Source organism: Moschus berezovskii, chromosome X (assembly GCF_049115385.1).
Source record: "Moschus berezovskii isolate FMDL1 chromosome X, NW_MosBer_1.0, whole genome shotgun sequence".
In the NCBI taxonomy this organism is placed as follows: Eukaryota; Metazoa; Chordata; class Mammalia; order Artiodactyla; family Moschidae; genus Moschus; species Moschus berezovskii.
The window spans coordinates 8,752,808-8,777,540 of record NC_142488.1 but is presented as its reverse complement, the minus strand read 5'-3'; the positions used below and the strand labels follow the sequence as shown (position 1 = coordinate 8,777,540).

General features: G+C 43.8%; 1 protein-coding gene across 1 annotated transcript in view; it reads left to right on the top strand.

Moving 5' to 3' along the window:
- The first annotated feature begins 387 nt into the window (after positions 1-387).
- The window catches only part of LOC129534947 (histone-lysine N-methyltransferase PRDM9-like), a 39,566-nt gene continuing 15,220 nt past the window's right edge, over positions 388-24,733 (top strand). The window contains exons 1-11 of the mRNA XM_088834009.1: positions 388-462; positions 860-983; positions 1,292-1,399; positions 5,769-5,818; positions 7,541-7,697; positions 8,506-8,607; positions 8,824-9,095; positions 9,553-9,620; positions 10,715-10,908; positions 12,593-13,882; positions 16,453-16,596. Of these exons, the coding sequence (XP_088690135.1) occupies positions 388-462; positions 860-983; positions 1,292-1,399; positions 5,769-5,818; positions 7,541-7,697; positions 8,506-8,607; positions 8,824-9,095; positions 9,553-9,620; positions 10,715-10,908; positions 12,593-13,882; positions 16,453-16,596 (2,584 nt within the window). The remainder of the gene's footprint in view (positions 463-859; positions 984-1,291; positions 1,400-5,768; positions 5,819-7,540; positions 7,698-8,505; positions 8,608-8,823; positions 9,096-9,552; positions 9,621-10,714; positions 10,909-12,592; positions 13,883-16,452; positions 16,597-24,733) is intronic.

Genomic DNA, 24,733 nt, shown 5'->3' with positions numbered 1-24,733 from the left:
CTGGAGAATCCCAGGGACGGGGGATCCTGGTGAGCTGACATCTATGGGGTCGTACAGAGTCGGACACGACTGAAGCGACTTAGCAGCAGCAGCAGCAGGTCTTCTCAGGACTCCCTCTGTCACCCACAGACACGTCCCTCCCAGTGCCTTTCCTCAGAGGGGCTGAATTGTAGGGGAACCATAGAAAAAAAAATCTAGTTAACATTAGGCTGGCCTGTCATAGCTGGTCAGGATCCGTCCATCCCACCAACACCCTCACTCCGACTTTCCCCACACCTTCCTGCCCTGGACACTCCACCCAAGGAAGACAGACCAGGCTCTGGACAGTGGTCTGGGCTATCTCAGCATCTGCTTCTTCCACAGACACCTTGGCATTGAGGTAGTCCCATGGCCATGAGCCCAAACAGGTCTCCAGAGGAGAGCACTGAGGGAGATGCTGGGAGAACAGAGTGGAAGCCCATGGTGAGAGGCAGAGGCAGCAAAGCTGGGCTCTAAGCCAGCTCTATAGGAAGTACCTGGTGCTGGTCCCTGAAGGACCACAGACTACTTGCCTGGGCAGCTGAGTGAACTTCTCTGTGAACGTACACAGGATGGGAATGCCTGGTCCTGTCTGAGATGGTGGGGTGGAGTGGGACAAAACAAGACACTAGCATCATCAACTGCTCTGTGTCCAGGGAGAGTTAGGAAAATGCTCAGTGTTCAGTTAAGCAGGACACAGGCAGGAAGGAAAGTCCTCATCCCTGTCTCACAGAGACCATCCAGTAGCTTCAGGCTACTCCCTGCACAAAAGGTGGAGAAGTTAGCTCTAAGGTCTGGCATATATTAGTAAATCACTGATGGAATCTACTATTTTCCTTAGGCCAAAGATGATTTCAAAGACATTTCCATATACTTCACCAAGGAAGAATGGGCTGAGATGGGAGAATGGGAAAAAATCCGATATAGGAATGTGAAAAGGAACTATGAAGCGCTGATTACTATAGGTAACAGTAAGTGCTGGGTGCCTGTGAGCCTGGGAAACATGAAACAGGTCTTCACCCTTAGTGTTTCCTTGGCCCTCTCTTAGGTGGCTTCTTCTGCTCAGAGTTCCCTTTTGTGTGGAGACTAACCTGGAGGAAATTTTTATTATTTTGTACCAAGGTGGGGTTGACCCTGGCAGTGCAGAGCTCACCTCTTGCCTTGTTCTATATTCTTCCAGCCCATCCTACTGATTTCCCTGACTTTGTGACACTTTCCATTGCTTCTGTGCTTTGTGCCTCCTCCTTAGAACATATATTTTGCTTCTCTCCAGGTTTCAGAGCCACTCAACCAGCCTTCATGCATCACCGCAGGCAGGTCATCAAACCCCAGGTAGATGACACTGAGGATTCTGATGAAGAATGCACACCAAGGCAGCAAGGTGAGGGGCCAGAAGGATTTAGAGTTATCTTCAAGAAACCAGCCTGGGCTTAGGTCTCAACTGCATCTCAACCATTAGCAAAGAAAACATAATTTTCAGCATTCTGAAGTGGTTGTGGCCGAGTATTGACATGAGCCTGAATGAAGGTGAAGGTATAGGTTTTCCAGTGTAATTCTCAAAAGTATTATGTTTAAAATTTATCATTCTTTGTAAAAAGAATTATTTTTGCTAAACATCCTTAATGAAAGGCAATTAAGCATACCCTAGACTATAAATTCACCAAAGAGATTTCTAATACTAATCTCATAATAATTTGGTTATTGGATTAAATCTCTTAGAAGAGGAAATGATTAACATATTATGTCAAGATACATTATTTTTGTCTATATAAAAAAATAACACCACTTAAGAGTTGGACTGTGAAGAAAGCTGATCGCCGAAGAATTGATGCTTTTGAACTGTGGTGTTGGAGAAGACTCTTGAGAGTCCCTTGGACTGCAAGGAGATCCAACCAGTCCATTCTAGAGGAGATCAATCCTGGGTGTTCATTGGAAGGACTGATGCTAAAGCTGAAACTCCAATACTTTGGCCACCTCATGCAAAGAGTTGACTCATTGGAAAAGACTCTGATGCTGGGAGGGATTGGGGGCAGGAGGAGAAGGGACGACAGAGAATGAGGTGGCTGGATGGCATCACCGACTCAATGGACATGAGTTTGAGTGAACTCCGGGAGTTGGTGATGGACAGGGAGGCCTGGTGTGCTGTGATTCATGGGGTCACAAAGAGTCAGACACGACTGAGCGACTGAACTGAACTGACCCTAAGGTGAAACTAATACTTTGTTTTGATTCTTGGAAAGGGTTTGAGAGAACTATTTATTCTCCCTGATCTTTCCCACATTTCACTGACCAGAGACAGCATCAGGTAAATAAAAAATGAAGTACAATCATTATAAAATAGAAGTGAGCAGCTCACTTCCTCTTCCACTGCTCAGAGAGTTTATAAGAGTTAATCTGCCCATACTAGAGAAAACAATTTAGATAGTTCTAGGATATTCCATCTATGGATTTCTGTTCTCCCAGATTTTAAAAAATTATTTCGTTTTGGCTGCACTGGGCCTTCGTTGCTGTGCATGGACTTTCTCTGGTTGCAGTGACTGGCTTCTTGTTGCAGAGCACATGCAGGCTCAGTAGTTTGTGACACACAGGCTTAGTTGCCCCGCAGAAAGTGGAATCTTCCTGGACTAGCCATCAAACCTGGGTCCTCTGCATTGGCAGGCAGATTCTCATCCATTGTGCCACCAGGGAAGTCCATCTGTTCCCTTAGGTTATCAAAACTAGTGTAAGAAACATGAAAACCAAAGATTTTGACATGAAGAGAGATTCTTCATAGGGAATAATACCCCACGGTTCACTGTGTCTCTACACATCTTTATTTTCTTAATTTATGAGTATATGGTACACTATTGCTAACTATGTACACATTGTTCTACAGCAAATCTGTAGAACTTTTTCATCTTGCATGCCTGAAGCCCTACACCCATTGAGCAACAATTTTCCAATTCTTCCTCCTCACAGACCTTCACAACCACGATTATATTTTCTATTTCCATGGATTTGATTAATTTAGATACCTCATAGAAGTGGAATCTTGCAATATTGTCTTTTTATTTGTTCACTTCACTTAGCATAATATCATCAAGGCCCATCCTTGATGTGGCATATGACAAAACTCTATTTTAAGGGTTCAAAACATTCCATTGTGTGCATGTGTATATAATATATATAAGATATACATAATCTTTACCTGTTTATCCACCAATGAACATTTAGATTGCTTCCACATCTTTCCAAGTGGGAATAATGAAGCAATGACCATAGATGTGCACATGATTTATTCAAGATCTTGCTTTCAATTTTTATGGAAATATACTCTGGATTTAGATTGCTAGATCATACGGCAGTTCTAATTTTCTGATGAAACTCCATACTGTTTTCTATAAAGTTTGAAAGATTTTACATTTCCAACAATAGTGTGTAAGGGTTACAATTTCTCCATATCCTTACCAAACTTGCTATTGTCTTTTTATTCATATTGGCCATCACAGAAGCTAGGAGATAATTTCCACTGTGGCTTTAATTTGTATTTCCCTATTGGTTAGTAATCTTGAGCATCTTTTCATATGTTTGTTGGCCATTTGTGTATCTTCTTTGGAGAAATGTCTATTCAATTCCTTCTCCCACTGTGTTAGTCAGCTCAGGCTGCCATAACAAAACAGACTGCATGGATTAAACCACAGAAATTTGTTCTCTTCAATGCTGGAGCATGGAAGTTTGATATCAGGGTGCCATCGTGGTCAATCAGGTTCTCTTCCTGGCTTATAGGTAGCCTTCATATTGGTGTATGCTTATTAACCCCTTATCAGATATATATTTTACAAATATATTCTACCATCCTGTAGGGTGTCTTTTCACTCTGTCCCTTTGTTTCACTCTGTTCCTCTGTTTCACTCTGTGTCCTTTGCTGTACAGAGGTTTTAAGATTAAGGTAGTCTCATTTGTCTATTTTTACTTTGTTACTAATACTTGTGCACTTGGTATCATGTCTAAGAAATCATTGCTGATTCAATGTTGTGAAGCTTCACCCTTTTTTTTTTCTAAGAGTCTTATCAAGTCTTACATTTAGGTCTTTAATCCATTCCGAGTTGATTTTTCTTCATGATGTAAGATCTTCATTATTTTGCATATGGATATTTTGTTTCCCCAGCGCCATTCATTACAGGGGTTAAACTTTCCATGTTGTCTTGACACCCTTGATTAAGATCATTAGACCAGGTATATAAGAGTTTATTTCTAGCTGTCTATTCTGTTCCATTGATTGGTATATCTGTCTCTATGCCAGTGGGCTTCCTCAGTGGCTCAGCAGGTGAAGAGTCTGCCTTCAATGCAGGAGACAGGAGATGTGGGTTTAATCCATGAGTTAAGAAGATGCCCTGGAGAAGGAAATGGTAACCCCTTCCAGTATTCTTGCCTGGAAATCCCCTGGACAGAGGAGCCTGGTGGGCTACAGTTTAAAAGGTCACAAAGAGTCAACACGACTGAGCGACTAAGCATGCACTTTATGCCAAAACTACACTTTTTGGTTATTGTACCTTTGTAATATGTTCTGAAATCAGAGGCCTCCAGCTTTTCTGTTTTTTCTAAGATTGTTTTGCCTATTTGGGGTCCTCTGATATTCCGTATTAACTGTAAGATGGATTTTCTATATCTGAAAAAAATTCCATTGGGATTTTAATAGGAATTGCATTGAATCTTTAAATTGCTTTGGGTAGTATGAACAGCTTAATAATATTAAGTCTCCAAATCCATAAACGTGAGACACCTTTCTATTTACTTGTGTCAGATTACTTTCAGCAATACTTCGTAGTTTTCAATGTATAAGTCTTTCATCTCCTTATGTTCGCTCCCAATTATTTCATTCTTTTTGATACTATTATAAATAAGATTATCGGGACTTCTTTGGTGGTCCAGTGTCTTAGACTACACACTCTCAGTGCAGAGAACTTGGGTTCAATCCCTGGACAGGGAACTAGATCCCACATGCCACAACAAAGACCTGGCACAAATCAATAAATAAATATATTTTAAAAAAAAATTTAAACTTAGCTCTTGACTATAGCTTTAAAAAATAAAACATAAATAAGATTGTTTTCTTATTTTTCTTTTTGGAATGGTTGTTGTTCATGCATGTAAAGATATTTGAATGTTGATTTTGCACCGTGCAACTTTCTGTGCAGGTTTTGTGTGTGTGTAATTTAAAAAATTTTCTGCACATAAAATCATGTCCTCTGTGAACAGACATAATTTTACTTCTTTCTTTCCAAATGTAAGCCTTTCATTTCCTTTTCTAATCTAATGCCCTGGCTAGGACTTCTAATATTATGTTTAATAGAAGTGTTGAGAATGGACATCCTTGCCTTTTTTTCTTGATCTTAGAAGTTTACAGCTTTTCACTGATGACTATGATGTTAGAGATAGACTTTTCACATATGACCTTCATTATATTGCAACCAGTTCCTTTTATTTCTACTTTATTAAGTATTTTTTGTCATGAAAGTCTAGTAAATTTATTACTTTATGGACATCAGATGAAGCACAGATGAAGTTTCATATTTTTTTAAATTTTAACAAAACTATGTAATGCTCCCAGTGGAAGCATAGGAGTTGATGACACAGAAATCACTTTCCATTCCTCCTTTGGTAATCCTTGTCCTTGTCACTCTCTGGCTCAGAATTCTGTGTCCTTAATTAGAATGCCCAGAGTTTGGAAACATTTACCAACCAAAACACTGATTCTCATCATTTTTTAGGTAAACCTTCTGGGATGGCCTTCAGAAGAGAGCCCAGTAAACACCAGAAGGTGAATATTTCCAAAATCTTGTTGACAAAAAAATCCTCCTCATGCATCCAGTCACAGGTGAGAACAGGAGAAAACACAGAGATCCTGGAGACTGATGCCTTCCTGTCCTGAACCTTTAGCACAATGTCTGATATCATCACCATCTTTATAGTTAGTAAGAATAGCAACAATAGTAGGCCGTTCTATTGTTACATTATTTTCACAGTATTTCAGACTTTAAGCATTTTATGTGAATAAACTTACTTAAACCTTAAAACAATCCTACAGTACCTATAAGAAGTTATATAGCTATCACCATTATAGATCAAGAAACTGAGGTAAAAAATGTTTGATTATATGCATGGGATCACAGTATCACTGGTGGTACAATCTAATCCAAAGCACCTTCTCTAAACCCCTTACAAACTGGTTAGAGCTTCCATAGTTCTATAAAGTTTCTTCATACATCTTTATATCATTCATCTGAGAGATGTTTGCAACCTCAGTTCTTTTGTGCTGTGCTAGTGAAGGTTATCTAAGGGAAGCTTAAGGATATGTTGGGCAGTTTGTAGAGTGGACGGTCCAAGATGAAGAAGGTGATGTGATCCCTACTTCAGAGACTCCTACTCCAATAAGAGGAAGTAACTTGCAGCTCTGACAAGACTCAGGTTTATGATTCAAAAACAGCAAATAAGAAAATAACTGAAGGACTTCACATAGGTTACCTGCTTTTGAGTAGAAACTCATCATCTGGTCATGATTTCGAATGCTCATTCTTGTAGGAGGAAGTAACAAGTCCTTCCTCTGAGCTCTGATTAGACAACTCTCCTGTTTGGGATCATTTGTTTAGCCTGCCCGTTTTGTGAGCTTTGAGAGTGTCAATACCCGTTAATTCTCAGAAGTCCAGGCCCAGCTCAAAGCCCCCGAGAGCCCTCTGAATGTTTTGTGAATGAGTGACTCCACATTTAAACATTCATCTAGGAATAAGAAGGTTGAGGAATACTGAAGATAGTACTTGTGAGCTAGACTTCAAATATAGAAGCAGTCAGGGGGATATATTGATGGCAGGGATGTACGTTCACATTCATACTGTATTAAATAGCTCACACAATGATTTGTTGAATGTTATTAAACTTTATGTCCACTAAAACATTAAGAATTAGCATGTATACCAATTTATGGATCAGGAAACTGAGGAGAACCAGCTAGTCATACAGCCTTCTTCAAGAAGAATTGATGAGGCCAGCTACTTTAATTCCAAACATTGTCTCTAGGACATTGCAACCTGCAACTTTCAGCTCTTTTTCTTTATTGTCTGAATGTGTTTCTGTGGATCATCTTTTCTATTCTTAATCTCACTGCTTTGTCACCTTATTTTCCAGATGTGTTTTGTCCCCTCTGTAATTTTCCATACTTCCTCATCCATCAAATGTCCACTAATTAATAGAAAACCTCACGGATTTCTCTATGAGCCCTTACCCTCTTCTTTTCCTGACCTCCAGCTATTCTCCCTGTGTTGTTCTCACTTTTATGCAAAAAATTTAAGGGAAAGAATCTTAAGATAGGAATTCTAGTTTTGATTCACTACCCACTTAGGTCCTTTTTTTACACTCCAGTGTTCAGACCCCCCCCCAGGTATTTCCAAGAATTGTCAAAGTATTAACTGAAGTCATGCATGTGAAAACACTTAATATAGTCCTAAAGAACTAAAGAAATGCATGTTGTCTTTTACTCACATTGAAGAGAATGTCCAGGGGACCATCAAATAAGGTATGTAGTTTGAAGAAATTGCCGGGAGCAGCAAAATTGCTGAAGAAAAGTGGCTCCAAACAGGTTCAGAAGCCAGTGCCCCCTCCCAGAGAAGCAAGGACCCCTGGACAGCACCCCAGACACAAAGTCGGTAAGAGAAAATTTGGGGAGTTCCTCTAATTAGTTCCTCCAATCCTTGTAGAAAAGCTAATAACTATGGCCTAGGTGTGGGGTGTGGACTTCGGGTGGGCATGGTTTAAGCTGCACTGATCTGAGACATGAAGTTAGCAGTGGGGCCTTGGGAAAATCTTATACATTTTCTGCGGTCCTGATTGTTCATCTGTAAAGTGAAGATACAGGTACATAACTCATACAGTGTTTGGAAGCATTACGTTAAATGCAAAAGTGCTGACACCTACAAGTAGTTCAATATATCCAACTGTGATGATAGGGACCATGCTTTATTAGTATTTATACACAGACCTCTGCTCAATGCCTTACGTGTCATGCCCTTAACATATATTTTCTGAGTAGATGTCAGTGAACTATTTCCTAAGTAAGAAGGTTGGGAAGTTAAACCTACTAACAGGAAGTGCAGGAAGCTAACACTGAACTGGGCATCTGTGGTCAGTGTGGAGCCTCAGTCTCCTGAACCAGTAGTTAAAGGGAGAAGAAACAAAGTATAGAGAAGGTTACAACTCCACACTTCCACTGCAGGAGGTGTGGGTTCCATTCCTGGTCAGGGAACTAAGATCCCACAAGCCATGCAGCGTGGCCTATAAATAAATAATGTATCATTAAAACATAAAAATACAAAAGTAAAACTTTGAAAAATAAATGTGAAAAAGTTTTAACAAACTGTATAGGTGGACAAGTAGGAGATCTCACACTTTCTGATAAAACAGGGATTAACTCTCCAGACCCCACCAGCCTTGCTTAGCTTCTGTTCTCCATGTTAGAACTCAGAAGAAAGGAGACTGAAGTGAAGAGGTACAGTCCAAGAGAAAGAAAGGGCCATGTGTACCAAGAGGTCAGCGAGCCCCAGGATGACGACTACCTCTGTGAGTGACCCTGCTGGCCCACTCATGGAGAAGGGATTATGAGGCCTTGGTACAATAACCTCACCTCACCATTTGGTCCCCCAGTCATCCCCTTCCTCTATGTCTTGGGGTACAGGATCGAGGCCAAAGGCCGTGAGTGCCCCAGTTCTTTCTGAAGGTCTTTACCACCAGCAACATCACTATACCTCCCCTCATCCCTGTTGCTCTCACCTCCAGATTGTGAGGAATGTCAGAACTTCTTCATTGACAGCTGTGCTGCCCATGGGCCCCCAACCTTTGTAAAGGACTCTGCAGTGGAAAAGGGGCATGCCAACCGCTCAACCCTCACTCTGCCCCCTGGGTTAAGTATCAGACCATCGAGCATCCCTGAGGCTGGGCTTGGAGTGTGGAACGAGGCATCCGATCTGCCACTGGGCCTGCATTTTGGCCCCTACGAGGGTCAGATCACAGACAATGAAGAGGCCGCCCACAGTGGATACTCCTGGATGGTGAGAAATAGCCCTCTTTCCCTGTCCTCTGGCTCTAATCGCTTGTGTGTGGTGGGGGTGTACTTCATGTCTACATGCAAGGAATGACACAGTCAGCCCTGTGTACTGTGTGCACTGGAAATGAACACAGGACTTTTATCTAAAGATCAGAGGAAGGTGGGAGACAGTGGTACAAGCACACAGGACTTCTATTTCAACATCAGAGGAGAGGTGGGAGACAGTGGTACAGGCATACAGAAGTGACTCCTCATTTGTGGAGCCCTTGCCTTCAATGTGCCAATAGACTCAGACTTGAAATGATGATTAAGGAGCTTACTGTGTGGTCTGACTGGCAGTTGAATCCATGTAGGCTGAAGAGCACCAATGACAGCAGAGGGAAAGTTCTTCTATTACTTCCTACAAAAATAAAATAAAATGAAAGAGAGAAGAAAGCTTGTATCTCTTTTCTGACACTCAGGTCACCAAAGGGAGAAACAACTACGAGTATGTGGATGGAAAGGACATGTCTTTGGCCAACTGGATGAGGTGAGTGCAGTGTGTCTGAAGTTTGTAGATGTCGCTCCTCCCTCAAGCCCACACCCCTTTCCTTCTCAGCCCATTTCCCTCACTACCTTTCACATCTTATTTCCTCTTTTCCTTCCATATCGTGCTCTTTCATTTCAAAATACCTTAGAAAAAAGAAAGAAAAATATAGCATGTGCTCTCAAAATGTAAGTCTATATGCTCAGCAAAACTGAGGTACTTGAAAATAACTTGAGGAGTCTAGATTCACCAGCGACACTTTAACTCACTTAATTGACACTTACCAAGCACTCTATGTCCCAGTTTAGACAATGAACTTCATTACTGAAGCAGATCACACAACCCATTTCCTCTTGGAGAACATACTGAAGGCAGATATTAACTAATTGATTTTAGGAATAGTAACCTTAAGTTTTTTTTATTTTTGAATAATTGCACAGCACTAGGATAACCTAACATGAGAGACCTTGAGTCCGTGTGGGCAACAACATCCCCAGGCTTGGTTCCAGTGAGAAGTTGGCCCTGAGGCCTGAGAAGGGATGGGGGGCAGGATCCTTTCATCAGGGCAGGCAGAAAGTGAATAAACTATTACTGTTCTGTGTCTCAAGCTATGTCAGAGCACTCTCAATGTTTCCATGGGAGGAGGGTGGGCAAGTTGAATAGGACTCTGGATACATGTGGGGAGATTGGAGAAAAGCCTCTGGAGAAAAGACAGGCTGGGGTAAGTGCTGAGGGGTGCACGCTAGTCTAGGAGTACCAAGTCCTGCGGAATGGAAGAGAACTTAATTTAGAGTTTAGAGGAGCTGGAGGTCACCAGTCTTATGGACAGTCCAGGTGGAGACAAGTCTGGAACTGGGCTCTGGACAATGGCTAATTAGGTAAGGAGAGAAAAGCATTCCAGCCAGGAAGAGGACCGGAAACAGGATCTGGAAATAGGAATTCACACAGCCAGGTCGAAGGTATGAACAGAAGGTCCCCATGAGGGGCGGTGGGAACCATGGTGGCCTCAGAGCCTGAAGGCAAGGAGCTGGGCATAGTCCGACAGTGGAGGGACTTGTCACCTGTGGTTTCTTTCCCTTTCCCGGCCTTGACCCCAGGTATGTGAACTGTGCCCGGGATGACGAGGAGCAGAACCTGGTGGCCTTGCAGTATCACGGGCAGATCTTCTACCGAACCTGCCAGGTGGTCAGGCCGGGCTGTGAGCTGCTGGTCTGGTACGGGGATGAGTATGGCGAGGAACTTGGCATCAAGCGGGACAGCAGGGGTAAGAGTGAGCTCTCGGCCAGGAGAGGTGAGTGCCACCCCTCTTCCAGAGTCCCACCCCATCCTGGGGAGTTTCTCTGGTACGATTCTGAAGCAGAGTCCAATCCAGTCTAAAGTCAGTCAAGTCGCAATTAAAATGCCTCAGAATTTGATTCATTTCATAAGACTGTTAGGAAAAATCTTTATATTAAAAATGTTAGTTCTAATCTTCAATATTTCGTGCAAAAAATATGTAACATCACCTTCTGCTGAAAGACTTAGAAGCAAAAGGCAAGATTTCTAGCATCTACCAGCTGTCTCACCTTTACCAGTTTCTTCCCCATTTCCTCCACATTTCTCAGTGACATGCGTACAGTGGCTTGCATTCAGTTACTGTTTCAGTTTGTTGTCATGTGAGTTCATACGCTGTGCTAGACAGGGCTACATGCACTGAAACAGACAGAACCACTGCCTTGGGGCAGCATGGGCTTCGTACCAGACAGGGCTGGTGCTCTGAGGAAAACCAGTGCAGGAAAAGTGCCTCAGATCAGCATGAGCAAAGTGGGGTGTGGCAGAGGATGGTGGGACAGGGTCTCTGCAGAGATAACACCTGTGGATTCTAGGATTCCAGGCAGGGGAGCAGCCAGTGCTTCAGCCCCAGGGCCGGGAAGAGAGGCCATGCCAGTGGTTGCAGGAGGAAGCACAGAGGGAGAGGAAGGAGGCTGGATGGAACAAGGAAACCTCAGAGCTCGTGTCCACGTGCAGGCCCCGGGGTCTTCCTGGGTGACACAGAAGAACAATGCGGCTATCAGCTGCAGGCAGCATGTTCTCTGTGCTAAGATGATGCTTCGGTTCATTTTTGGGAAGAGATAGCAGCAGGGAGTCCCCTCAGAGGTCAGTTCATTGCCAGACATGAGGGGAGAGTGGCCTGGGTAAAGATGCATGGGAGTGAGGGTGTGAAGAGTCTGGCTGGAGATGTATTTTTAAGCAGGACTTCCTAGTGCGTGTTAAATGGACTAAGACTGAGTGAAATAAAAGAGGTATGAATATTGGTGAGGCTTGAGAAAGGACATGTCTTTATTTTATGATGTACAGAAAACTGAGAGAGGAGCAATTTGTGAACCAACTGGGGCATCAGGAGCCAGAGACCTGTAGTCAGTGGGACATGGGCCTCTTGGTCTCGTCCAGTCTGAAACCCACCTCCTGCAGAGAGCGACACAAAGGCTGCTCTTTGAACAAGGAGCCTTAAATTCAGCTTTCCTCACACGTGCTCTAACCACCCCCTGTGCTGCCTCCCATATGCAGAGAGCTCTAGGCCAGGTGTTCCTAACTTAATAGACCCTTTCCCCTCACAGGGAGCCATTCAGGAAGATTACACCTAAGTCCTCAAGTGTCTTATCTCTCAGTAGGGTAAACTACCTGTGACCACTGTGACATGACTTTCCAGATACTTACACGCAGGGAAAGGTCCCTGCAGATCCACCTCTATCAGGAGAGACACTGCCTCTGATGCTACTGGAAGGTCCCTAGTCTGGGATATATGTAGAAAAGGCCCTTGATGCAAGCTTCCTGGATTTCTGTAGATGCAGAGAATAAGAATGGAATGGAAAAGTGGACTGTAAAGACACACTTGATGGGAGACAAATCGTGCACTCTCAACACTAAGATGATTACTGGGGCAGGCTTTACCACGGCAAACCAGCTACCTGACTAAAATCTTCCTCTTTCAGCAGAACCAAAGCCCAAGATCCACCCATGTGCCTCCTGCTCTCTGTCCTTCTCCAGTCAGAAATTCCTCAGCCAACATGTCCAACGCAATCACCCCTCTCAGATCCTCCTGAGACCATCTGCAAGAGACCACCTCCAACCAGAGGATCCCTGCCCTGGCAATCAAAATCAGCAGCAACGATATTCTGATTCACACAGCCCAAGTGACAAACCAGAGGGTCAAGAGGCCAAGGAAAGGCCCCATCCTTTGCTGAAAGGCCCCAAACTTTGTATAAGGCTGAAGAGTATTTCAATAGCCTCTTACTACTCACCTACAGGACAAATGGGGGGTTCTGAGGTGCATGAGAAAATAACAGAAGAGCCCAGCACAAGCCAGAAACTGAATCCAGAGGACACGGGCAAATTATTCATGGGGGCAGAGGTCTCAGGGATTATAAGAGTCAAGCACGGAGAGCATGGGCAAGGCTCCAAGGATAGGTCAAGTCTAATCACACATGAGAGGATACACACAGGGGAGAAGCCCTATGTTTGCAAGGAGTGTGGGCAAAGCTTCAGTGTGAAGTCACATCTCACCAGACATGAGAGGACACACACAGGGGAGAAGCCCTATGTGTGTGAAGAGTGTGGGCAAAGCTTCAATCAGACGTCCCATCTCACCACACACCAGAGGACACACACAGGGGAGAAGCCCTATGTTTGCAGGGAGTGTGGGCAAAGCTTCAGTCAGAAGTCAAATCTCACCAGACACCATAGGACACACACAGGGGAGAAGCCCTATGTTTGTGAGGAGTGTGGGCAAAGCTTCAGTTGGAAGTCACGTCTCACCACACACCAGAGGACACACACAGGGGAGAAGCCCTATGTTTGCAGGGAGTGTGGGCGAAGCTTCAGTGTGAAGTCCAATCTCATCAGACACGAGAGGGGACACACAGGGGAGAAACCTTATGTTTGCAGGGAGTGTGGGCAAAACTTCAGTGTGAAGTCTGATTTCATCGGACACCATAGTATACACACAGGGGTGAAGCCCTATGTTTGCGGGGAGTGTGGGCAAAGCTTCAGTTGGAAGTCACGTCTCATCAGACACAAGAGGGCACACACAGGGGAGAAGCCCTATGTTTGCAGGGAGTGTGAGCGAAGCTTCAGTGTGAAGTCCAATCTCATCAGACACCAGAGGATACACACAGGGGAGAAGCCCTATGTTTGCAGGGAGTGTGGGCAAAGCTTCAGTGTGAAGTCCAATCTCATCAGACACCAGAGAACACACACAGGGGAGAAGCCCTATGTTTGCACGGAGTGTGAGTCATGATCAATAAACCACGTCCTAGCCACAGAAGGATTACTGCAGCCACCGCATGCCTCAGCTCTAAGGGGGCCTCAGAACAGGTTTATGACCTGTTACTGTCCCCAAGAGTATGAGGAGAGATTTCCCAGGTTGTCCAGTGGTTACAACTCCAATGCATAGACCCATGTTCAATACCTGATTGGGGAACTACCTCCCACATGTGGCAACAAAGACACAGTGCAGCCATATAAATAAATACATAAACAAATATTTTAAAGAAACAGTGTGATGAACACAGAATTGATTGATTAAATAGACCTTCCACTTTCATGACAGGAGAGGAGGTAGATAAACAGCAGATGGTTTCTTAAGTGTTCTGGAGATATTCATGCCAATTGCCTTCATGGTGTTTTGTACTTCTTCTAATAAATTTTGTCTCCAAACAAATCTGAAGCCCAGACTACATACTCATTCACCCCTTATTACCGACAGCAGTGGAGTCAATGGTAGCTGAACTCCTGGGAAGGCATTATTCTGGCTCCAACTCAATTAGGTCACTGGACAGTCACTTCCAGGGTCCAGGGAGAGGAATCTAGGGTTTGAGACAGACTCATCAGGGAAGAGAAAACTCTGGCTTCCTGGGAGGTGTGGCCTCTTCTCCTTGTAGAGCTAGACTCTACTTTGGCCTCTCCTGGTTGCCCTCTGTCTTCCTCTGACTTCTGTAGCCTCAAAAGTGAAGGCCACGTGCATGTATATGTGTGTATGTGCGTGTGCCTCACTCAGCCTGGGCCATCTGGTCTCCCCCACTCTGTCTTTTCCACTTCATCAAGGTCATCACAGCATCTGGACTCCAGATTCAACCACAGGGGTCCAGTTCTCAGCCCTGCCCTCAGCAGTTGTGTGACATGGGGCAAGATGCTCAACCTCTCTTGTGTCTCTGTTCTCATCTGGGAGCACCAGCATTTTGGTCTGTTGCAAAAGCACAGGCAGGATCTGGCAGAGGCTGGCTGAGAATGCAAGCCCCACTGTTGCTGTTATTTGTGTTTTTTTCTTTAATCCTTAAAAAATTTTAATTTAAAGAGAATTACTTTACAGAATTGTGTTTTCTGCATGTTCTTCAGCCCCCACATCTTCCAGGTGTTCAGAGCTAGACAAGGAAGGGGCTGTTTAAGCACTTGGCTGCCCTGATGACGACATGTGATGTCAGGGATGCTAAGGGAGCATGACCTCCCTTCCCACCATTGCCATTCCTACTGAGCTGGGCAACCCCAGAGCCCCTCCACACAGGCAGTGCCGACAGTAGTCCACCCTGCGGACAACAGAGCCTGGAGCCATGTGTGCAGGAAACTCCTGTCCGGACCCCATCCCAACCCCCACCCGGAGGGTCCTTGAAGCCCACATAGTGGCTTCTCTAATGCACGGGTCTTGCACCTGTGCCCACGTGCTTTGGTCAATGCTGTCGTGACCTTGAAATTCTTAACTATGGAATAATTCATCCTTACTTCCTTTTTATGAGTGAAGTCTGATGGACCATGGGGTGCACTGTGAGCAGAGCAGATGCACACAGCACAGGCCCCAGGGGTGACCAAGCTGCACGTGGGGACAAGGTGGACACAAAGTCCCCCCACCAGGTGAGTGAAGGTGGTGACCACACCAGGAAGCCACGCTTGCTTAGACCCAGAACTGAGTTCCAACACAGAGTGGAGGCAATGGCGTTCTTGAGTTGACCACACCCTCCCCTCTGTGAATGACCTCTGCTCTGTCCTGATCCTTCCAGAATGGGTTCAGGAGGCTGAAGTCCACCTGGTCACCAGAAGACACCAAGGGGTGAGTGGGCTATGGGGCGGGGGGTGGGGTGGGAGGTGGTAACTCCAGGACTGGGGGCAATGGCCCTCAGTTCCCTCCCTATGCCAGACTTGTGAAGTGTCTCTACATGAACTGTGTCAGTAATAACCACCCACTATTATTTTCTCATTTCTTTCATGCTTTCTTAAAGGAACACATTTGTCTGTGGCTTGGTTTCCAGGCAGGAAGGGTAGCCACATAAACTCTCCATCTTCCGTGGCTTGTGGCCAGGGTCACAGGAGTGAGAGAGAGTTAGGGGTGATGCAGGCAGAGGGGCTTCAACTGAAATACGGTGGGGACCCAGAAACTTGCAGGGGCTTCTCACCTGCACCTCCCACCAGAGCAGGGCATGGAATCCCCTGGAATCCTGAGCAGGTCAAAGTTTCTCCCTCCCCTTCCCTCTCCTCTCCTCCCCTCAAAAAGATGGCTCCTGGGCCAGCCCACAACACCCCCAAATTCCCCATCACCAACAGCCCTGCACAGGCCCTCTTTCACAGAAGTGGGACGACCTGCATGGTGGCAGTGATGGTGTGTGACCCCAGAGCTTGGGGTCTCAGCCGACCTTGAGCAAGGGGGCTGGCGCTTTACACACCCTCCCAGTCCAGGGAGATACCAGAAGCCACACGCCATAATCTGAAGCAGAGTTGGCAGGGGGAGTGTTGATGTGAGCTGTCTGAGGTCCCATCCTGTCCCCATGACAGCAGCTAGGCCTCACCTGACACCATGACTGCCGTGCAGGGGCACACAAGACAGCAGCAGTCACAGTGACAGGGCAGCCATCTGCCTCCACTGCACACTCCACTCTGACCGCAGAGGCCCCACAGCTGTACCTGCCCCACCTGGGCGCTGCTCTGCTTGGCTTCCAGGGCTCGGGGACCCTGGGTGAGTATGTGAGGGAAGAGCACAGGAGGCCAAGCCTGTTTTAAGCCTCCAGGCCCTGGTCACCAGACCCATGAGCCCAACCAATATCTGAAGCCAAGATGCCTTTGGGAGAATGACACCACAGACGCTGACCTCCTGAAAATTTACTAAACAGGTTGTTTTTAGTCTTTTTTTTTTTTTTAAGTAGGAGGTTGGCAGGAAGAGGGAGGGGAATGACTTCCTTGGTGGTGCAGTAGTTAAAAATCTGCCTGCCAATGTAGGAGAATGGGTTCATTCCCTGATCTTGGAAGATCCCACATGCTGTGGAGCAACTAAGCCTGTGCACAACTACTGAAGCCCAAGTGCCTAGAGCCCATGCTTCCCAACAAAAGAGGCCACCACAGTGAGAAGTTCAAGCAGAGAAACTAGAGAGTAGCCCCCACTCTCTACAACCAGAGAAAAGCTCACATAGCAACAAAGACCCAGCACAGCCAAAAATATTTTTTTTTTAAAGAAGGATGCTGCAGCATTCCCTCTGGTCCAGAGGCTAAGACTCTGAGCTCCCAACACAGGGGGGCTGGGTTCAATCCCTGGTCAGGGCACTAGATCCCACATGCCACAACTGAAGACCTTGTATACCACAACTAAGACCCAGTGCAGCTGATTAAATAAATATTTAAAAGTAGGAGGCGGGGCGGTCCTAAGATGGTGGAGGAATAGTAAGAGGAGACCACTTTCTTCCCCACAAATTCATCAAAAGATCATTTGAATGCTGAGCAACTTCCACAAAACAACTTCTGAACACTGGCGGAGGACACCAGGCACCCAGAAAGGCAGCCCATTCTCTTCGAAAGGAGGTAGGACAAAATGTAACAGATAAAAAGACAGACCGAAGAGTTAGGGAAGGAGACCCGTCCTGGGGAGGGAGTCGTGAAGGAGGAGAAGTTTCCAATCACCAGGAAACCCTCTCACCAGGTCTGTGGGGGAGTTTTAGAATTGCAGAGGGAAACATAACCGGGAGGGGAAAAAAATTCCACAGAATATGTGCCTTAACCACAACTCCCAGTGAAGAAATAGCCCAGACACTCACATTTGCCACAGCGAGCAGGAGAGGCGTGGGTTGCATGCTTAGGGTAAGGACCGGGCCTGAATGCCCTGAGGACAATCTGAGGGAGCTCAGGTGAGATAGCAACCCAAACTGTGGGATAGCCAGAGAGAGAGAACTTTTCTGTGAAAGATCTAACCTAAGGCACAGTCTGGCCAGCTCACAGAACAAAGGACTGAATGAACACCAAAGGAGAGGTAGCTAGCTGTGGACTGGCCCCTCACCCCGCCGGAGGCAGAGAGGCAGATGGACGACAGCCAGAGCTGGAAGGCGAGGGGCAATCTCAGCCCCAGAGATGGCATCCTCCACCAAACTGTGAGCAGGCTCCTAGTTGCTAACCACATCTTCCTGGGATCCTGGACGGTTGACATCTGCCAGGAGGGTCGCAACCTGAGATCAGCTCCCCCAGAGGAGACATATGGCACACCTGAGACAGTGCTTTTCTGGCGCACATGGGACACCAAGCAGCCAGGACCAGGGACGTGATTAAGACACACGGCCCACCTGGAACAGTGCGCTTGCCAAGCACCTGGTCGCCTGAGCTGCTCGGACCTGGGAAGGGCACAAAACGCAGGTCCAACTGAGTCTGTGCCTTTGTGGAGTACCTGAGAACCTGAACCTCAGCAGCTCAGACAAGGGAAGTGCATGAAATGCAGAGCTGGCTTTGGACAATTCCCCTGCAGAGCACCTTGGAGCCTGAGCAGTGTAGACTGGGAAAGCACAGGCCATCATGAGCTGGGGCAAACCCCATGTGGTCCATATACCATGAGCACTCGAGCCCACACACGCCAGTGATATTTGTTTGCAGTGTTCCTCCCTCTCCACAACAGAACTGAACAAGTGAGCTGAAATAAGTGACCGCTTTCACTCTCTTGTGTCAGGGTGGAAATTAGATACTGAAGAAACTTGCAAACAGAGGAAGGTAAAATAAACAAAGAAGAGGGAGCCGCTCTGGAAGTGACAGGTGCAGCAGATTAAAACCCTGTAGTTAGCATTGACTAAGCATTGGAAGGGGCCTATAGACCTTGAGAAGAAGTATAAGCTGGAACAGGGAACCATCTGAAACTGAACTGACCCCACACTGTCGGCGGCAGCTCCAGAGAAATTCCAAGATCTATTTTTACAATGATCACTTTTTAATTATTTTATTCTCAAGTTCTTTCAGTTCAGTTCAGTTTAATTGCTCAGTCGTGTCTGACTCTTTGCGACCCCATGAATCACAGCATGCTAGGCCTCCCTGTTCTTTACTACTCCTTTAACTTTCATTTTTAAAACCGACTATTACCTTGCAAAAAAGACCCTATTTTTAAAGCAAATTTCACATATACATTTTTATAAGTTTTTGTTACTGATTTTGTTTTGTATTTTTAATATTGTATTTTTTTTTTGTAATTAATTTTTTATTGGAGGCAAATTATTTTACAATATTATATTGGTTGGTTTTGCCATACATTGACATGAATTCGCCCCGGGTTTACATAAGTTCCCCCTCCTGAACCCCCCTCCCACCTCCCTCCTCCTTTATCCTCCCTCTGGGTCATCCCCGCATGCCAGCCCTGAGCATCCTATAACATGCATTGACCCTGAACTAGTGATTCGTTTCACATGGGACAACATACGTGTTTCAATGCCATTCTCCCAAATCATCCCACCCTCACCCTCTCCCACAGAGTCCCAAAGACTGTTCTATATATCTGTGTCTCTTTTGCTGTCTCGTATACAGGGTTATCGTTTGCATCTTTCTAAATTCCATATATATGCGTTAGTATACTGTATTGGTGTTTTTCTTTCTGGCTTACTTCACTCTGTATAATAGGCTCCAGTTTCATCCACCTCATTAGAACTGATTCAAATGTATTCTTTTTAATGGCTGAATAATACTCCATTGTGTATATGTACCAAAGCTTTCTTATCCATTCGTCTGCAGATGGACATCTAGGTTGCTTCCATGTCCTGGCTATTATAAACAGTGCTGCAATGAACATTGGAGTACATGTGTCTCTTTCAGTTCTGATTTCCTTGGTGTGTATGCCCAGGAGTGCGATTGCTGGATCATATGGCAGTTCTATTTCCAGTTTTTTGAGGAATCTCCACATGGTTCTCCATAGTGGCTGTACTAGTTTGCATTCCCACCAACAGTGTAAGAGGGTTCCTTTCTCTCCACATCCTCTCCAGCATTTATTGCATGTAGACTTTTGGATAGCAGTCATTCTGACTGGTGTGAAATGGTATCTCATTGTGGTTTTGATTTGCATCTCTTTGATTATGAGGGATGTTGAACATTTTTTCATGTGTTTGTTAGCCATCTTTATGTCTTCTTTGGAGAAATTTCTCTTTAGTTCTTTGGCCCATTTTTTGATTGGGTCATTTATTTTTCTGGAATTGAGCTTCAGGAGCTGCTTGTATATTTTGGAGATTAATCCTTTATCAGTTGCTTCATTTGCTATTATTTTCTCCCATTCTGAAGGCTGTCTTTTCACCTTGCTTATAGTTTCCTTTGCTGTGCAGAAGCTTTTGATTTTGATTAGGTCCCATTTGTTTATTTTTGCTTTTATTTCCAATATTCTGGGAGGTGGGTCATGGAGGATCCTGCTGTGATTTATGTCGGAGAGTGTTTTGCCTATGTTCTCCTCTAGGAGTTTTATAGTTTCTGGTCTTACATTTAGCTCTCTAATCCATTTTGAGTTTATTTTTGTGTATGGTGTTAGGAAGTGTTCTCGTTTCATTCTTTTACAAGTGGCTGACCAGTTTTCCCAGCACCACTTGTTAAAGAGACTGTCTTTTCTCCATTTTTATATTCTTGCCTCCTTTCTCAAAGATAAGGTGTCCATAAGTGCATGGATTTATCTCTGGGCTTTCTATTTTGTTCCATTGATCTATATTTCTGTCTTTATGCCAGTACCATAGTGTCTTGATGACTGTGGCTTTGTAGTAGAGCCTGAAGTCCGGCAGGTTAATTCCCCCAGTTCCATTTTTCTTCCTCAAGATTGCTTTGGCTATTCGAGGTTTTTTGCATTTCCATACAAATTGTGAGATTATTTGTTCTAGTTCTGTGAAAAATATCGTTGGTAGCTTGATAGGGATTGCATTGAATGTATAAATTACGTTGGGTAGTATACTCATTTTTACAATATTTATTCTTCCAATCCATGAGCATGGTATATTTCTCTATCTATTAGTGTCCTCTTTGATTACTTTCAGTAGTGTTTAATACTTTTCTACGTACAAGTAAGTCTTTTGTTTCCTTAGGTAGATATATTCCTAAGTATTTAATTCTTTTCGTTGCAACAGTGAATGGAATAGTTTCCTTAATTTCTCTTTCTATTTTTTCATTATTAGTGTATAGGAATGCAAGGAATTTCTGTGTGTTGATTTTATATCCTGCAACGTTACTGTATTCATTGATTAGCTCTAGTAGTTTTCTGGCAGAGTCTCTAGGGTTTTCTGTGTAGAGGATCATGTCATCAGCGAACAGTGAAAGTTTTACTTCTTCTTTTCCAGTTTGGATTCCTTTTATGTCTTTTTCTGCTCTGATTGCTGTGGCCAAAACTTCCAGAACTATGTTGCATAGTAGTGGGGAGAGTGGGCACCCTTGTCTTGTTCCTGACTTTAGGGGAAATGCTTTCAGTTTTTCACCATTGAGGATAATGTTTGCTGTGGTTTGTCATATATAGCTTTTATTATGTTGAGGTATGTCCCTTCTATTCCCACTTTCTGGAGGGTTTTTTATCATAAATGGATGTTGAATTTTGTCGAAGGCTTTCTCTGCATCTATTGAGATAATCATATGATTTTTATTTTTCAGTTTGTTAATGTGGTGTATTACGTTGATTGATTTGCGTATATTGAAGAATCCTTGCATTACTGGGATAAAGCCCACTTGGTCATGGTGTATGATCTTCTTAATGTGTTGTTGGATTCTGATTGCTAGAATTTTGTTAAGGATTTTTGCCTCTATGTTCATCAGTGATATTGGCCTGTAGTTTTCTTTTTTTGTGGGGTCTTTACCAGGTTTTGGGATTAGGGTGATGGTGGCCTCATAGAATGAGTTTGGAAGTTTCTCTTCCTCAGCAATTTTCTGGAAGAGTTTGAGTAGAATAGGTGTCAGCTCTTCTCTAAATTTTTGGTAGAATTCGGCTGTGAAGCCATCTGAACCTGGGCTTTTGTTTGCTGGAAGATTCCTGATTACAGCCTCTAGTTCCGTGCTTATGATGGGTCTGTTCAGATTTTCTATTTCTTACTGGTTCAGTTTTGGAAAGGTGTACTTTTCTAGCACTTCCCTGGTGGCTCAGACGGTAAAGCGTCTGCTTACAACGCGGGAGACCTGGATTCAATCCCTGGGTCGGGAAGATCCCCTGGAGAAGGATATGGCTACCCACTCCAGTACTCTTGCCTGGAAAATCCTATGGACAGAGGAGCCTGGTACTTTTCTAGGAATTTGTCCATTTCTTCCAGGTTATTCATTTTATTGCCATATAATTGCTGATAGTATTCTCTAATAATCCTTTGTATTTCTGTGTTGTCAGTTGTGATCTCTCCATTTTCATTTCTAATTTTATTGATTTGGTTCTTCTCCCTTTGTTTCTTGATAAGTCTGGCTAGTGGTTTGTCAATTTTATTTACCCTCTCGAAGAACCAGCTTTTGGCTTTGTTGATTTTTGCTATGGTCTCTTTTGTTTCTTTTGCATTTATCTCTGCCCTAATTTTGACGATTTGTTTCCTTCTACTGACCCTGGGGTTCTTCATTTCTTCCTTTTCTAGTTGCTTTAGATGTAGAGTTAGGTTATTTAGCTGACTTTTTTCTTGTTTCTTGAGGTGTGCCTGTATTGCTATGAACTTCCCCCTTAGCACTGCTTTTACAGTGTCCCAGAGGTTTTGGGTTGTTGTGTTTTCATTTTCATTCATTTCTATGCATATTTTGATTTCTCTTTTGATTTCTTCTATGATTTGTTCATCACTCAGCAGCGTGTTGTTCAGCCTCCATATGTTGGCATTTTTAATAGTTTTTCTCCTGTAATTGAGATCTAATCTTACTGCATTGTGGTCAGAAAAGATGCATGGAATGATTTCAACTTTTTTCAATTTACCAAGGCTAGATTTATGGCCCAGGATGTGATCTATCCTGGAAAAGGTTCCGTGGGTGCTTGAGAAAAAGGTGAAATTCATTGTTTTGGGGTGAAATGTCCTATAGATATCTATGAGGTCTAACTGGTCTATTATATCATTTAAAGTTTGTGTTTCCTTGTTAATTTTCTGTTTAGTTGATCTATCCATAGATGTAAGTGGGGTATTAAAATCTCCCACTACTATTGCATTATTGTTAATTTCCCCTTTCATACTTGTTAGTAATTGTCTTACATATTGCGGTGCTCCTATGTTGGGTGCATAAATATTTATAATTGTTATATCTTCATCTTGGATTGATCCTTTGATCATTATGTAGTTTCCTTCTTTGTCTCTTTTCACAGCCTTTGTTTTAAAGTCTATTTTATCTGATATGAGTATTGCTACTCCTGCTTTCTTTTGGTCTCTATTTGCATGGAATATCTTTTCCCAGCCCTTCACTTTCAGTCTGTGTGTGTCCCTCGTTTTGAGGTGGGTCTCTTGCAGACAACATATATGGGGGTCTTGTTTTTGTATCCATTCAGCCAGCCTTTGTCTTTTGGTTGGGGCATTCAACCCATTTACGTTTAAGGTAATTATTGATAAGTATGATCCCATAGCCATTTTCTTTATTACTTTGGGTTCGAGTTTATACACCCTTTCTGTGTTTCCTGTCTAGAAAAGATCCTTTAGCATTTGTTGGAGAGCTGGTTTGATGATGCTGAATTCTCTCAGCTTTTGCTTGTCTGTAAATCTTTTGATTTCTCCTTCATATTTGAATGAGATCCTTGCTGGGTACAGTAGTCTGGGCTGTAGGTTATTTTCTTTCATCACTTTAAGTATGTCTTGCCATTCCCTCCTGGCCTGAAGAGTTTCTGTTGAAAGATCGCCTGTTATCCTTATGGGAATCCCCTTATGTGTTATTTGCTGTTTTTCCCTTGCTGCTTTTAATATTTGTTCTTTGTGTTTGATCTTTGTTAATTTGATTAATATGTGTCTTGGAGTATTTCGCCTTGGGTTTATCCTGTTGGGGACTCTCTGGATTTCTTGGACTTGGGTGATTATTTCTTTCCCTATTTTAGGGAAGTTTTCAACTATTATCTCCTCAAGTATTCTTTCATGGTCTTTCTTTTTGTCTTCTTCTTCTGGGATTCCTATGATTCGAATGTTGGAGCGTTTAACATTGTCCCAGAGGTCTCTAATATTGTTCTCATTTCTTTTAATTTGTTTTTCTTTTTTCTTCTCTGTTTCATTTATTTCTACAATTCTATCTTCTAACTCACTTATCCTGTCTTCTGCCTCTGTTATTCTACTGTTTGTTCCCTCCAGAGTGTTTCTGATCTCATCTATTGCATTATTCATTGTATATTGACTCTTTTTTATTTCCTCTAAGTCCTTATTAAACCTTTCTTCCATCTTTTTAATCCTTTTCTCCAGGTTCTTTATCTGTAACTTCATTTTGCTTTCAAGATTTTGAATCATTTTCACCATCAAAATTCGAAATTCTCTTTCAGGTAGATTCCCTATATCTTCCTCTTTTGTTTGTGTTGGCGGGCATTTATCTTGTTCCTTTACTTGCTGGGTATTTCTCTGCCTCTTCATCTTGCTTATAATGCTTTGCTTGGGGTGGCCTTTCCCTCTTCTGGCCGTTTGTGGAGTTCTCTTTATTATGTAGTTTCCTCGCTGTGTGTGGGGTTGAACAGGTGACTTGTCAAGGTTCCCTGGTTATGGAAGCTTGTGTCGGTGTTCTGGTGGGTGGAGCTGGATTTGTTCTCTCTGTAGTGCAATGAAGTGTCCAGTAATGAGTTATGAGATGTCAGTGGGTTTGGAGTGACTTTGGGCAGCCTGTATATTGAAGCTCAGGGCTAGTTTCCTGTGTTACTGGAGAATTTGCGTGGTATGTCTTGCTCTGGAACTTGTTGACCCTTGGGTGGTGCTTGGTTTTAGTGT